General features: G+C 39.5%; 2 protein-coding genes across 4 annotated transcripts; both read left to right on the forward strand.

The window, feature by feature from the left end:
• The first annotated feature begins 1,291 nt into the window (after positions 1-1,291).
• nudt15 (nudix (nucleoside diphosphate linked moiety X)-type motif 15) lies at positions 1,292-6,485 on the forward strand. Of its 3 annotated transcripts, none has more exons than XM_066666213.1 (4): positions 1,292-1,529; positions 1,949-2,119; positions 3,045-3,213; positions 4,748-4,884. In XM_066666213.1, the coding sequence occupies exons 1-4, from the start codon at positions 1,489-1,491 to the stop codon at positions 4,814-4,816; spliced, it is 450 nt and encodes a 149-aa protein (XP_066522310.1). In that variant the 5' UTR covers positions 1,292-1,488; the 3' UTR covers positions 4,817-4,884. The 3 variants fall into 3 exon arrangements, with proteins under 3 accessions (XP_066522310.1, XP_066522308.1, XP_066522309.1); XM_066666211.1 differs by having other exon boundaries at positions 1,294-1,529; positions 3,045-3,241; positions 4,748-6,485; XM_066666212.1 differs by having other exon boundaries at positions 1,295-1,518; positions 3,045-3,241; positions 4,748-6,485.
• On the forward strand, positions 6,301-14,006 carry itm2ba (integral membrane protein 2Ba). The gene is made up of 6 exons (XM_066666210.1): positions 6,301-6,530; positions 10,860-10,991; positions 11,620-11,832; positions 12,315-12,425; positions 12,712-12,862; positions 13,123-14,006. The coding sequence occupies exons 1-6, from the start codon at positions 6,444-6,446 to the stop codon at positions 13,209-13,211; spliced, it is 783 nt and encodes a 260-aa protein (XP_066522307.1). The 5' UTR covers positions 6,301-6,443; the 3' UTR covers positions 13,212-14,006.
• The last annotated feature ends 2,097 nt before the right edge of the window (positions 14,007-16,103 follow it).

A 16,103-nucleotide genomic window follows, 5' to 3' on the forward strand; every position in this document is an offset into this window, starting at 1 on the left:
TTGAAGAACCAAAGGAACCGATTCATAAATCAACCGCATCGAATCAGGCAGTACAGTACACTAAGGAGGCAGTAACAGCAGCCTACACATACGTCATGCACTATTTGGATTATTCCATAAATGTGTTCCACTAATTTTACATTTTTAATTATGTATTTAAATAAAAAGAAAAACTTGACTGTTAGGTAAGAAATCATTAATTAAAACTATTTACAGCACTGAGGTAGAGTTTGAGCCCACAACCCCAGAACCCTGCTGTTGTGTGACAGCAACAACACCAGTTGTGCCTCCGTGGTGCCTACATCAGCATTCTCATATGCAATAGCAATATTCTCATACATATCTCAAATCAATATTTCAGTATCTGGTGGTAAATTCTTTTCAGTTTCACAAAGGCTGTAATTGCACAGGGGACCTCAATGACTAAATTCTCAGCCGTGGCCCTAAAGCTTTATCTCTGAAATAATTAATATGAATTTAAATCACTAATATATTTTTTGATTTACTGAGAGGTGTTCAATAGAGTCGATTCTAGACGCTGAATCACATTGTAGGTGCATTCGCGAAAAAGACGCGCATGCGTACGCGAGAACTGATGTAGCGTTCACGAGTATAATTATTCTCAAATGCTTAGTAACAACAAATATAAGTATTCGATAAAGCTTATTGGCGCCCCCTCCAGGGTATGTTCCCGCCTTCCGCCAGGAGGCGGGGCTCCGGACCCAGCGTGACCCTAAACTGGATAAGCGGTTACAGAAAATGAATGAATGACTCTGTTATTGCCATTATAGTTGCTATGGGAACTCACCCCCCCCCCATCTTTGAGTGTCACTTTACGTATCTTCCCCTGATTAAAAAAGTTGTGAGGTCAGTTAGAGCATTTCTAAAATGTTATTGTTTTGAATGCTATTAATAATATAAAACCTGACAAATTCTTAACATTTATAATATATAATATTAATAATTATCTTGGTTCATAATTGAAATACAATTAAATATTATATTATTTCCAAATATTATGGGAATATGTTATTAGAAATCAATTCTTCATTATTTGTATTTCAAATGTTTGCAAGTATTAAAATGCTATATTAAAAATTGAAGTATATTTGGTGTACTTCCAAAACATTTTTTAAAATTTTCTAAACCTCTTTGGCTGGAAATTCTTCTGCAGTGATTGTAACGTTTTTCATGTTTGTCTATTTTAAGCGACAGATAGTCTCTTCAGTCTCTTCGCAAAGGTTAAATTAGCACAACACAACACTCTCCTTTGATTTGAACGTACCTTTGCGTCATCTTCGCAGCTTCCTATCGTGAATGGCATACACTCCGCAAACACACTAAAGATGGCCTACTCCCAGTTTAAACAGAGTGACTGATTTTACGTTTCATGTATTTACTTAAATAAATTGCAGAGTTAGATGAGTCTTATTGTAAATTACTTCAGTATTTAAGTATGTGTTTATTGACCTATTATACACTGTAAATATGTTATGGGCCAGAAGATTCCTATCTCAGGTGAGACTTCAGTGAGTACTGGTCTTTCATGTTTTCTTTTAAAACAAAATGCCATGAGTTAATTTTATATATTGCTATTAATAGATTTCAAAATAACAAAATGTCTACACAAGGGCACAGCTTATTATTATTTTTTTATCATAATGATAAGTTAACATATTGTTTTCTGGAGATCCTTGCTTATTTTTCAAAAGATTTTGTTGTCTTCCACTATCACTCCTTTGAGGCATATTAGCAACATCCTGTTCCTGTTTGGAGTATGCCATTATTTCAAGAATTCAGCAGTAGTTATCTCTAGAAAACTATTGTTTACCGATGTAAACTTCTGTTGTACTGAGGTCACAAAAATAAGTTATTAATTAAGTTGTTATCTCATGTTAAAAGTACAGGAAAATATTATTAACTCATGGCCTCCCTGGTTGTGTCTCAGATTAACTAAAATGGCAGATTCTGCTCAGAGTCCAGCGCCAAGGCGGCCTGGTGTGGGGATTGGAGTTCTGGTCACTGACTCCTCTCAGCCTGGATGTGTGCTGTTAGGAAAAAGAAAGAGCTTGGTAGGAAAAGGTGCATATCAGTTACCTGGAGGTCACATTGAATTTGGGTGAGTAACCTATAAAATAGATGTTTTTTTCCCTTAATTTAAACCAAGCTGAGAAGAAGTGTTGCCTTTGCATTTCTTTACAACTAATATGAATTATATTAGGCTTTCTGGCCATTGTCCGTCTTCTGGGAGCTGCAAGTATCAGGAATAAGGGATAGAATTAGGACAAATCAGTATCAGCAAGGTCAACATTAACAGAAGACAGCACACAAACAAACAGTACTGAACAAGATATACTCGCGTTTTTCTTCTGGGAATGTACAGACACTCTTAAAAAAAGGTACACACTCGGGACAGAAGAGGCTACCTTATGTAATTGATACATAAAACCCACAGATGTTATAAGTGTACCTCAGATTAACTGGAAGCCTGGAATAGCATATTATGCTATTGTTGTATGAAAAGACAAATTGGAAGGTAATGTAAGCATCAGATCGGACAGTGCATTTTTTTCTTCCGTATTTTGTTACTGTTCCATCCTGATCAGGATTATAATGGGTCAATAGCCTACCTGGAATCATTGTGAGCTAGATATGAATACACCCTGGAAAGGGTGCAAGTCACTCTCAGGATGTCTCACACCTGTGTACAATTTCACACAGCCCAATCCACCTACCAACATTTGATTTTAAATTGGTGGGGGGGAAACCAGGACCTCAAGATCCTGGAGCTGTGTGGCAGCACCATACCAGTTGCATCACAGTGCTACCCATTAATCTGAGTAATATTTTATATGTGCTGTGATTCTATTTGTTAATGTCATAAGTAAAGTTTACAGATGATTACTTCATACACACTCCAGCGACAACTGTTATGACATGGTTTGAATAATATTTATTTGCATTTTATAGGCTTCACATTGACATTCAACTAAAATCCACAATCTTGAATATTTCCAGTTGAAACTTTTGTTTGTTCCCTGCAGAGAAACCTGGGAGGAGTGTGCTCAGAGAGAGGTGATGGAGGAGGCTGGATTACAGCTGAAGAACATCCATTATGCCTTCGTGGTGAACTCCATTAAGCTGGACGATAACTATCACTATGTTACAATCTTCATGCAAGGAGAAGTGGACAAGGCCTTCTCATCTGAACCTGTAAATATGGAGCCTGAGAAAAATGAGGGTAAATATAGTTAAGGGTGAAAGATTATTTTATACAGATCTTGCAATTAATTTGTAGTCTACATTATCAGGAACAATATCTTAACATATAAATGGGGCATACTATTGCTTGCCAATAACAGTAAAGGTAATTACAAATTAATGTTTGTTTCTGTTGATGGTCTGGCGGCACGGTGGCGCAGCAGGTAGTGTCGCAGTCACACAGCTCCAGGGGCCTGGAGGTCGGGGGTTGATTCCCGCTCCGGGTGACTGTCTGTGAGGAGTTGGTGTGTTCTCCCCGTGTCCCCGGTTTCCTCCCACAATCCAAAAACACAAGTTGGTAGGTGGATTGGCGACTCAAAAGTGTCCGTAGGTGTGAGTGAATGTGTGTGTGTCTGTGTTGCCCTGTGAAGGACTGGCGCCCCCTCCAGGGTGTATTCCTGCCTTGCGCCCAATGATTCCAGGTAGGCTCTGGAAACCCCCCCCCCCCCCCCCCCCCCGGGTTACAGATAATGAATGAATGATTTATTCTGAAGTATGAATCAGCAGTTATTCCAGTCAGATATATAAGAAAAGTTCAAAATGTCATCAGCATGTTCTTTCTCAGAGTAATAGTACTGGAGATGAAGACTTTTACTGGGGTTTGCCTTGAGGTGCAACATAGCTGATTGTAATAAGAGGTTAATGGCCAGACATGCTGAAAATATTTCATTTAAATTGATTCTGGCTGAATCTAGCATTCCAGAGCACTATGGCTTACTGGGCTTTGCAGAAAGACTTAAACTAGAGTTTATTTTTTGCATGTTCTGCAGTATTGTGTAGAACAGCAATGTATCCCTCAGCTCCACTGGTTTTACAGAATTCATGTTTTATTACATTTTCATGTATCATATAACCGCTGGGAATCCCTAGAAATCTACATTCCTTCGGAATTTTCATTCATTCATTCATTATCTGTAAGCGGGTCCAGAGCCTACCTGGAATCATTGGGCGCAAGGCGGGAATACACCCTGGAGGGGGCGCCAGTCCTTCACAGGGCAACACACACACATATACAATCACACATTCACTCACACCTACGGACACTTCTTTGAGTCGCCAATCCACCTACCAACGTGTGTTTTTGGACTGTGGGAGGAAACCGGAGCACCCGGAGGAAACCCACGAAGACACAGGGAGAACACACCAACTCCTCACAGACAGTCACCCGGAGTGGGACTCAAACCCACAACCTCCAAGCCCCTGGAGCTGTGTGACTGCGACACTACCTGCTGCACCACCGTGCCGTCCTCCTTCTGTATTTACACATTCAAAATCAAAGTTTGCAACAAATCTGTCTCCCATTAGGTTTTGAATTTCCTCCCACCTTCATCAGATGGCAGTTTATCTAGCATTTAAAGCAGAAATGTGATGCCACTGGATTATATAAAAGTTCTTTCATTTTCATGGTAGCCAGGGTATCGTGTAAATATCAGATTATGTCTATTCTTAATGAAATTTAGAACTGTTTTCTCTGTTTTCCATTCAGAGTGGATATGGAGAATTTGGGAAGACTTTCCCCCAGAGGAGCAGCTCTTCTTGCCTCTGGCTAATCTGAGACAGCAGGGTTTCCAGCCGTTCAGAAACAGAGGCAAAGACTTAATATAATCAAGATGCTCTGTGTTTACCTCACTGTGAGAATAAATGCACAACAACGTCTTTCACTTACCTCCACCACTGGAATAAGACAGGACTGTGCAAGTGAGGGGAGTTACTCATCTAAAAGTGTAGCAGCTGTAGTGATCTGTCATATAGTGTTATTGTGTATTAAAGTTTGATAAAATAATATAGATTCACACTCATTCTTATTAGCTCTAAATTCACTTTCAGCAAACCAACCCCATAACTACCTCCATCAATGATGTAACTCTCTTCCCATCTTCAGTTGTTTGAAATCTGGGTGTCATCTTCGACCAAACTCTTTCAGTCAATGCTTATGTTAACTGTTTTTTAAATGTCTTTCTTCCATCTGTGCAACATTGCTAAAATTAGACCTATCCTCTTCCGTACTTCACAAACATCAAATGGTTCTGAACTCCGCTGCCCATCTCCTCAGTTATGCCTGCTCCTCTCATCACATTGCATCTATCCTCCACAATCTTCACTGGCTTCTTGGCATTCACTTCAAAATTCCCCTGCTCAGGCATTTAGCAGCCTTGCTCCTACTTATCTGCCTAATCTCCTTTACCCTAACAAACACACTTGTTCTCAAAGGTCCTCTATTGCAGTCCCCTCATCTAACCTTCCCTCCTTAGGCGTTTGAGCTTTTTCAAACATTGTCCCTTGTCTTTGGACTTGTCTTTCTCTCCCTGTATGACATTAGACTTTGGCCAATAAGGTAACCCATATTTAATCTATCTCACTAATTTGACCTTATATCATCACTTAACCTGATTCTTTCTTCAGGATGGTCATCACGTGATCTGTATATTGCCTCTGTTTTGTTTCCACGTTGTTTATATTTATGTGGTTTATGTTTGAGTAATTATGAGGTATATATAACAATTTTTGGGTACAAGCACTATATAAATCCACATTATTATAAGATTAATGAGTTCTGAGATAAACATTGGGCTGGCCTGCTTGTTGTCCTGACCTGTACCCAACAGAGAAATGCAAAATGTGACAACAGAGGCCCTTAGTCCCATTAGTAAGTCTTAGACTTATTTGCAGATAGAAGGGGATAAAATGAACACCTTAAATGCTCCATCACTTGGTGTCCCTAAATGCTTTTCAGTTGTTGAAAAGGAATGGCAACATTAGCAAATGGTAAAACACATTAACTCAGAACTCAAAACTCAAAAGAAGCATAAACAGAATGGCTGTATTTGTAGTGTATACATGATGTGAGTTATGGTTCCAACTACCACCACTGTTCACCAAATTCAAGTTGACATGGTTCTCTGTATTGAGCCATTTTATGTCAAAACCACCTCTGAATCATACAGATGTTATTGTAAAATTTGTGGAATTCCTTTTTAATTTTGAGCTGTTTGTCATTACTGTTATTGAGAGTAGCGCCCCCTGTTGGCTATCTCGGTATCTGTTTGTGTAAATGCGCCACAGCAAGTTGGTAAGAAGGAGCGGCAGACATTGTACTCATTTACTTTAGATAACGTTAGAGTCGGTTTCCCCTGGTTGAGACAACATTTTTTTCCTGCTTGCACGTTTAGACAGGGTCAGCCATGGTTAAACTAGCATTTAACTCGTCCCTCAATCAAAAAGACGCGAAGAAAGAAGAAAAGGATGAAGCTCTGATTCCACAACAATTGGTGAGTTTATAGAAGCAGACAGACCAGTTTTGGTAAGCGCAGGTAACGTTAACGTTCGCTTATCGCCAGCTTCTGCAGTCGGTTTTAACTACAGTTAATTACAACGACATTCTTCAGTTTAACCTTTGTCATTTGCGGGTTTACATAGGGAATTATACCGGCTTGTTTTAGCTAAATGTTTTCGAAAGGAAATGTGTACACCGGGCCTGAATATAGGGCTTCAGTTGGATTTTAAGTTAATCTTACGCATTTGCTAACTGTATCAGCAACCACCCATGTCTTTATTTTTTTATCTGAAAGCACAGAGCGTCCAGTATCGGCAGCTATGCCAGAGCCGTTGTGGCCGAACCTGACTGGAAAAGCCAAAAGGCTTTTAGAGATGTCACTTTTGGGTTTGTTTGGGTGAACAAGACACAAGAGACTTACTTTACTGTAGCTCTTTGGGCTCATATTCACCACAGGAAAAAAAAGAATCGATTCCTAGGTTCTAAGCATTCGAATACCTCAAGTTGACTCCGAAGCTTTGTAATTGATTGATCTCAAGTGACATTGAAGTTTATCTGCACAGTGTACACAATGCTTCTCTTGTATTTACTTGTATTCTTGTATAATGTATTTACTTTAAATAAACAACGTAAAAAATGTTGGCAGTAACTAGCTTCCCAACAACATTGCTATTGCTGGTGGTGGAACATTATTTATTATGCTGTTAGGTAACACACAACTTGGCCAGCGCAAGTTCAAATAGCTTACATTAAATTTCATAGTGTACTTTCGGAAGTCACATAGGAGTAAATGTAAAGTGTTCTTTAATTTGGCCTGTTTTTTTACGATTATGAGTAGATTATGTTGAATCGGCTTTAGGAATCGATTCTATTGTTTTGAATCAGAATGGGTGTCGATTCCTAAATTCCTGAACGAACTCAGTCCCTGAACATGAAGGCAGAATGGGAAAATGGCTGACTTGAGGACATAGCGCTTGTAGTCAAAATGGCTAGAGATTGACAGCCGCCTGTTTTAACGTTAGATTCAAATATTTCTAATGAATATGAAGATTAGGTCTTTAAAATTAGATTGATATACTCGCCATCCCCTTTTGAAATACATTATTGTCCGGTTTTGCGTTTCTCCTAATTCTTGCATTTTGAAAACATTATGAGACCAAGCAAAGGTCATTGGTTTAAGCATGACCCTCTCCATTTGGCTGGAAATGGTTTATTTCCGACTGTAAACTTGCAGAGGGACAGGTTTGGATGTGTCTGAGCAGTCTATTTGTGTCTGAATGCGGAGGTGCCAGACTGAGAGTCTGAGTGTAATGTTGTGGGCGAGTGGAGAGTAGAGAAGCATCCAAGCCCTGCACTGAAATCTGCTAATGATGAGTCAGTGTGATATAGGCCAGTTAGGCTTTTCACGCTGAAACACTGTGAAATATTAATGGAATACATCTTGAGCTTGACTACAGGAAAGCTGCCACCATTCTACAAGACAGCTTGCTCCAAATAACCCGAGCGTAAAGGGAAGTAGTAGAGAGAAACTGCAAACAAAAGCTGTTTTTGTTACACACTTGGAACTGCAAATGACTCATTAAAAACAGCCTTATGCAATGTTATTTTTAAATGGACCATTTCAATACATTTTTGATTGCATTAAACGCATATGGCACAAATATGCAATAAAATTTCAGCAGAAAAATGTGGATGGATATTGTAAGTAAGACAGTGTGAATCTGGCCTGGTCCTGTAACAAGTCTAACATGAAATAGTGAACACACACACACACTGAGTAATGTCCTGATGTACACTTTTTATTTTTCCAATGGGGAAGTGAAGTGTTTAAATTACAACTAGCTCTTTTGGAAGACCAATATTCGAGGTATCTTGAGTATACTGAAGGGAGGTAAATGATCAACCATTTAAGTGACAAACCGAACTATTGGATCAGTATTATCAATTTTAAAAAGTTCTTATTTGAATAGGCCAGTTTATCACTGAAAATCTTTTATTTGTATGCACGAAGGCTGAATTTGCAGTTGTTTCCAATCGATAGGCCAACCAGATAGGTTTGAGAAAAAACAGAATGCTGTCTTTTATAATGTGTGACATAGATTGAACTGCTTTGAATTCTGCATTTGGTTGTGGCTTTTCTGTTTTATAAGTGGTCATCACATGGGCTGAATTTGTTGATTTAAAGCTACTAGGTTGGGGACAGGTTTGCATTCACAGTATTATAGCAATCTTGCAGAAAACAAACCACTGTTTAAAAGAACACTATAATCATGGTAGAATATCACTGATCCCAGGTAGATAAGTACTAAGAACAGTGTGTGGTCCGGTTCTGTTGAAGCGTAGCAGACTGTCTCTTGGCTTTCTGTCACACTGGTGATCAAAGCCTGGTTGAGACTGTCTGGCAGGAGCAGATACTTTAAAGCAGAGATTTTTCCCTTTTGTAAAATCTCCAACCAGTTTGGATCGTTTCAACAAAGACTGTCTCTGTTGGGCCTAAGCCGTCGTGTGTGTGGTGTGTTTTTGGGAGCGGAAAAGGGTGAGAGTGTGTTTTAGAGCGAGTGAATGGATGACAGGCTGAAACTGTAGCCCATCTTTGTTACATTTTCAGAGGAAATTTAAGGAAGTAGCCAGTATTACACAACTGGAATATCATTTGCCCAAACTGGCCCTGTTTGTCAGAGGTTCTGCTCAATGGCGAGTGTGGAATGTTTCAGCAGGTTGAATCAGATTTATTTATCTAATGCAGTTTCCCCCACCTCAAGTTGGTTTTATGCATTTTAGCAAATGGCAGGCTTTGTTCTCATGTACCGGCACCTCACAAATGCCCCAGTTTAGAATGAAAGAGTTCCAGGAGATGCAGGAACACATCCATTTAATTTGCCTGATTGTGACTAACTCTGTAACATAATTAAAACTTTAAGACACTGTATGATATTGTCTACCAAATGCCAATGATTCTGTTTCATTCTTGTATTGCATCATCAGCGAGGATGGAGACAGATCGTGTCCCTAAGGCTTCACGCCAGTGAATATTCCACCTGCTGTGGTTTCAGCACATTTTATTAGTTTATGGCTTTTTCTTTCGTCAGTGTTGGTTGAGCAACCATATCCTTACCATGTTTTAATGTAATCTGTAATGTAAACAGCAAAGCTCACACTAAATATGCTTTAAAAGCTTGTACAAGTAGAAACTTTAATTTTCTCTTTGTACTCCCCCGTTTATCTCTATGTGCAGATGTCTTGTCGTGTTCCAACATGATTACTCTGTGTGCAGCTTTTGCCTTTCTCTGGGGTCTAAGGGCTGTTCTTGGAAATGTCCCAGCATCATTTTCTCACAAAGCTTTTGTCTAAAATATGGCTGCCACACCCAGGCGTACATCTGAACCGAACAATCACATGCCCAACATGTAAACAAAGGGATAGTTTAAGATTAAGTAGTTTGTTGTAAACCTCATGGGAACATGGCAAATAATTAATTCTTAAATCTCATGGCTGTGTTACGTAAACACGAATGCTCTTTATCCTTGATTACTCTTGTGCTCTCAGGCCCACATAGAGCATGCCCTTTAATCTCTAGCTTCCACTGTGGAATTGTGCGGTGTTTACCAGTTCAGTCTTAATTAAATGCACAGTGACAGCTCCTAAAGTTGATTGGCTGAGCCACATTCAGGACTGCAGTATTCTCATTTGATTCCTGTTTTAACTCAATACGTTGTTAAAAGAACTGCTTCAAACCTAACTTTTGTTGCTCTGATGAGCATTATGATGTTCACTTAGCGTCCTAACAGCACAAAGCAGAAATAAAACTGAAGCTAAAAGTACAAGCACATGATGACCACTTCCGGACGAGGAAGCCAGTCAGCAGTAATTCAGTTTCAGCCTGAGTGGGCCAGTCCGCTAACAACTTTATATTTTTGCTTGTGGCTGAATGACAGCCTACTCAGCTTATTGTTTGATATATTTAAAATCAAATTGTACAGTAGCTCTTCCTGAGTTGTAGGAGTTTCGAAAAACCAAATCTAATATAAACTCTTTCAGGCTTGTGCTCAGGACTCTTAAGTGGCAGTCAAGGTTAACACTGGTTGTCAGGAAATGACACTTATTACGGCGCGAATGAAATGCTATGTTTGATGGGAATGATTGACAACAAATTACTTGTCAATACCAGTTTGATTCTGATATTGTCATGTGTTCCTACATTGAATTACCATTTACAATAATCTATAGAACTGAGCAGAAGAGGTTCTACATCAAGTTAAGCAGTTCAGGGACATGATAGCAGCAGGGTGGCATTGGCAGTGACTTAACCCCCGTTTTTGTATAGGATGTGGAGGACTTTATCCGGGTCAGGCAGCAGTCCCGGGCCTGGTGCTGGTGCATGTGTCTGGGTCTGGCCCTCATGCTGTCTGGTGTGGTGGTCGGTGGAGCTTACCTGTACAGGTATTACATACTGGAGGTGAGAAAAAATGCATCACACAGAACGATTCAACAAAGTTTTGACTTCTTAAATAATACTAAACAGCTTATGAACTGAAAGTGACTGACTGTGGTGAGGGCAGTAGTAGTTCTTTGAACCAAAAGAAGCGAAGTAAACATTAATTTAGTTTTATATCATTTAAATATTATTGCATAATTTTTATATAATGGACCTGAGCCCTAACAAAATATTTATTGTTATCATGATAAATTGCATGGCAAAATGTCACAGTATGTTTTTCAGAGGACAGTGTTAGAAGGCTTTGAAGTCTTCAAAACATTGTACAATTGTGAAGCCATAATTATCATACTGAGAATTCAGATCAAATATAAGCGCATTCAGGCACTATGCTCAGAAATAAAGGTCTACTCTGTGGAACTTGAGGTTGAAAGTAACTCCAGCTTATCTGTAGACCAGGAAGCACTTGAGATGGCGTGAATAATTTGCAGATATTTTAGCACAATATTTTAGACAAAAATATTTCATTGATTTTAAAATGTACACTTTAGTAGACTTGCTGGCAACTTTATCTCAGAGTTGACCAGAAGTATAAGAACACATTTCATAAGATGCACCCCTTACTAAGGTTGGTGTTGCTGCTAATCAGGAAAGGAACACATACTTCTGCGGAGTGAGCTACCATGAGGATCGCTACATGATGCGAGAGAACAGCGAGGACAAGGTGCAGCCAGGGGCCATGCTGAAGCGGCTAGAGGAACGTGTTCGGGTCCTGAAGGATGAGGAGGTGGAGCTCATCAACGTCCCAGTGCCAGAGTTCAGTGACAGTGACCCAGCTGACATTGTCCACGACTTTAACCGGGTGAGATCCTTTAGACAAGGGTGAACCCACACACTTACAACCTGTGTCTTTGTCCATTCAGCTGTTTCAAAAGTTCTGTAAATGTAAGCAGATAGTGCTGTTTTTGGAACTCACTTTGTAAATGATTGTTTACAATGGGCCTTATGAAGGATCTGAAAAAAAATTCTGCCAAGTATAGTTTGACTAAACACTCACAGCTAACTATGCATTCACATTTGTTAAGATGCCACTAGGCAGTAGTTTTCCAACCACTCCTGAGAGACCCTCAGAGCTGCAGTCTGATTCCAACACACAAGGAGAGAACAAAAATAGACTGTCTGGCTGTCTATTAATAACAGTTTGAGAAGTACTAGAGGATATATGCAGTCTAATAATTTACACTGTGTGGAAACACCTTTAATACGCTCCCGGAGAATGTGTCACACAGTGGCAAACGTTCAGAATTCCTTTTTCTAATGTTGTTTTGTGCCATCTTCCTTTAGAGACTGACTGCCTATCTGGATCTGAATCTGAATAAGTGCTATGTCATTCCTCTCAATACCTCCATCGTCATGCCCCCCAAGGACTTCCTGGAGCTGCTTGTCAACATTGAGGTAACTATGGCTACTGTAATGCAGGACAACCAGACTAAAGGAGTGTATCCTGTTTATAATGAAGGGACCAATATCTGAAATTCTCCTTTCGTGATCACAGAAAATTAAATTTTAATGGATGCTGAAAAGATGACTAGATTTATATGGAAACCAGACAACCAGGTATTTGTTATAGATATCAATGCACTTGACTCAGCAACTGTCCTGATGCACATTGCACACGACTCAGGTGTGTTGTACCTGTCTTTATGTGAACGGGTCCCAAAGTAACTGTGTGTGTTTGTAGGCCGGCACATACCTGCCACAGTCTTACCTGGTGCACGAGCAGATGGTTGTTACAGATAAGGTTGAGCATGTGGATCAGCTGGGATACTTCATCTACAGCCTGTGTAGAGGCAGAGATACCTACAGATTACAGCGCAGAGACACCACTCTGGGTAAGTGTAAACATTCTCAGAGATCATTGCTGAATGTTGGAGGAGCAGTGCCTATTGATATTTGACTAAATAGTTTCCCAAGGCTTGGATTGGATCGTTTATTGGTTCCTCAGGCTGCTTATCTGTTGATGGTCTGAAAGATCATCTCCATCATTTGACTTAAAGTTTGTAAATAAAAGAATTTTGTGAATCATGGCCTTGCTTTTTCAGATTTTAAACACAGTTCAACACGCTTCTCTGTCCATGTTTGTTCTCAACAGGAATCCAGAAGCGCGAGGCCCTAAACTGCCACAAGATTCGCCACTTTGAGAACAAGTTTGTGGTGGAGACCTTGATCTGTGAGCAGTAGAGCACAGGGCCATCTGCCAGAAACAACTTGAACCACTTTTCCTAAATCCACTTGAGTGCAGTGAATTTCTGGGACCGCCACCCACCCCCTCCTTCTCTTTCCTTTTAAAACTCTTCCTGTTTCCCGTGTGTGGTGTTTTTCCGCTTTCTGTCTCTGGTTTTTTTTTTCTGTACAGCAAATGGGAGAGGGAGAGAAAGAGAGAGGGAGGAGGAGTCGGTGAGAATATTATCCCCTACTTTTAAGACTCTTTCTCAATTTCTTTTTCAGAGTGATTTATCTGTGTTTGATGTTTTTCAGAGTAGGGATTATTTGTTTTCATTTCTCAGTAGTTTTACTTTTTCACAAGCTTTTCTAAAGGAGAACAGGTTTTGAGAGATGGGATTTGAAGCAGATTCTTGTGAATATGCAGAGTTGTTGTGTCCATCAAAGTGTGTGTCTGAACGCAAGGCAATAAAAAAAAGGTTTGTTTTTTTTGTTTGTTTGTTTTTTTGTTAAAACTGTGAAGGTCTGTCACAGCCTAGCTCACCATATTATACACTGGATGATAATAGATAAGTATGTAGGATATAGCCATTGTGGGTATATAAAAACATAAGCAGAAATCATTTTGTGTTAGCTATAATTACTAGTGTAGAATTTTTTTTAAAACTGGTTTATCAGCTGTAACTATTAATACAGGTAAATAAGAGTCTGAGATGGTGACAAACAGGGACATTATTTTCTAGGCTTTAACTGCTTTAAGATATATCAAATTGGAACAAGCAAGAGAAATGTTTAATTTTCAGGCAGTTTAAATTTCATAGCTATTTGTGACAATGCGAAATTAAGAGATTTCGGGAATGTGTATACTGAAAGTGTAAAGGTTTATATCTAAATTCTTCTACAGATGTCTATAACAGTCAAGCTCAATCTGTATTGACCAATATAATGTGTATAACATTACATAACAAAGATTAAATGTTAAGGATTAACACAATAAACATTGGACCACTGTTTCTTTAATTCTGTGTTCCTCGTCCCATCTGGAGTGAACCAGGAAGTAATTCCTGTGCCACAGGAGTGAGAAATCTTTGTTGATCATTGCAGGGGGAATGTAAACCAACACACTCATAGGTTAAAGGGCTGTGTAGCCATAGACTGTTAAGTGAACAAGTTGACCATTATACACTGTAAATCACCTACAGTTGACGTGTCAGCTTTAGAACTGGACCTTGAAGCAATGTAGGAAGGTCTTGGGCAGCCTGTTGTACAAAGCAGGGTTTGACTTGGCTAGATTAAGGTGACCAGATCTGAGATGGGGGGGGGGGGGGGCTGTGAGGAGGTCACGCCCCTCGCTTAGCTGAAGCTATGTGTGCTTTTAGGTCCTTTTCACCTTTATTTGCTACACAAAACATGGACATTTATTTTTTTAACTCACCCGAGAACTTACATTTACGTTTCGGCATAGCTGCTCGATAGCTAGGTAGCTTTGCCTGACGTAAACAAGGACTACTGACGTGCAGACTGACCAATTAAATGTTTACAGAGAAGGTTATCGACCAATAACGGTAGCGCTACAGTCAGACCGTCCAATCAGAAGATTTTAGGCTACTTCACCACGCCCCCTTCTCACTCAAGCGAACCAATCGGAGTAGGGGAGGGCGGGACTAGTTTGTGAACGAAACGCTTCTCGAAAATTCTATGTAAGCTCTAGAAAAACAAAATCCCGGACGTTTGTGAAATTCCGCCCGGACATTTTTTTAAGTCTAAAAAAGGGGACGTCTGGTCACCTTAGGCTAGATATCTTAAGCCAAAAGGTGAGGACTTTTCATACGGAACACGTTTAAAATGAAGCTTAAATGGAAATCCTGGATGTTTGTTTATTATGTGCCACCTTCAAAAGTGTCCTTAATCTGGGGGGACTAAAGAGATAAAGGAAGTAGTTATATAGACACTGGAAACTGAAAATCAAGAAGCACAAGGAATTTGGTCTAGAATATATTCTGTGTTAACATACTCATGAAAATATTCAATGTTGAGTGCTTTGTGGGTATTTTAAAGGATCCTATGTGGGCCTTCACATGATTAAAAAACTGCATTTCATATACTGCATGGTACATGCATATGAATATATATCAAGCTCTGGAATTTATTGATAGAACCCATCTAGACGTTTGTAGAGGAAACATACCACAAATACAGCATTATTCCGGCTGCATGGTTTTCCTGTGTGTGTTCCTCCCACAATCCAAATACATACATCGATAGAGGGATCGGTTGTGCAGAACTGTACAGAGGAGGTGTGCGATTCCAGGTGATGGAGTGGCTCACTGTACAAGGGTGTGTTCCTGCCTTGCACCCAGTGACACAACACACCGACTGGAACAGGATGAAGGGGTTACAGAATGAGTAAATAAATGTATATATATCGAGAGAGAGAGAGAAGGCCCTAAATGAACCAGCTAATGCTCCGTAGAGCGGTTTCCCACATTTAAAAATAGATTAGGTTTAGTACAGGATCTTGGACATATCTCGGCCGTTACTATGAAGAAAATGACTGCTCTTTTTTAACATTGCATCTGAACAGGGCCAGAGATGTAGTTTTGAGGACATCCACTAGGGGGCACAAAAAGTAAAGAGTAGCTTCCATAAAAGGAGCTAATAGAATGTGCTAGCATTTCAAAAGGACACCCAACAAAGAGCGGGAATACGTTTGAACGAATGTCTAAATTTGTTTTTACACATTAAAGTGTATATTTTTACCTCTTTGGAGCAATGAGGGTTTATCTTGTGTAGGGTTTTTTTTTAAATATACAATCGCATGCTGAGAATCTGTTTTATGTTTGAGTTTCGAGGTGTTTAATAGATTCACATACAAAAAAAAAAATACATATGCAGACTAGATAAATCCAG

Source organism: Hoplias malabaricus, chromosome 3, assembly GCF_029633855.1.
Source record: "Hoplias malabaricus isolate fHopMal1 chromosome 3, fHopMal1.hap1, whole genome shotgun sequence".
In the NCBI taxonomy this organism is placed as follows: Eukaryota; Metazoa; Chordata; class Actinopteri; order Characiformes; family Erythrinidae; genus Hoplias; species Hoplias malabaricus.

What these genes read in the sequence shown, in the direction of transcription:
- nudt15 (XM_066666211.1), top strand. Translation starts at nt 1,489, where the DNA reads ATGTTATGGGCCAGAAGATTCCTATCTCAGGTGAGACTTCA. An exon ending in GGAGGTCACATTGAATTTGG is followed by an intron (nt 2,120 to 3,044) that starts GTGAGTAACCTA and finishes TGTTCCCTGCAG; the next exon opens with AGAAACCTGGGAGGAGTGTG. An exon ending in GGAGCCTGAGAAAAATGAGG is followed by an intron (nt 3,242 to 4,747) that starts GTAAATATAGTT and finishes TTTTCCATTCAG; the next exon opens with AGTGGATATGGAGAATTTGG.
- itm2ba (XM_066666210.1), top strand. Translation starts at nt 6,444, where the DNA reads ATGGTTAAACTAGCATTTAACTCGTCCCTCAATCAAAAAGACGCGAAG. An exon ending in TTGTCCACGACTTTAACCGG is followed by an intron (nt 11,833 to 12,314) that starts GTGAGATCCTTT and finishes ATCTTCCTTTAG; the next exon opens with AGACTGACTGCCTATCTGGA. An exon ending in AGCTGCTTGTCAACATTGAG is followed by an intron (nt 12,426 to 12,711) that starts GTAACTATGGCT and finishes GTGTGTTTGTAG; the next exon opens with GCCGGCACATACCTGCCACA.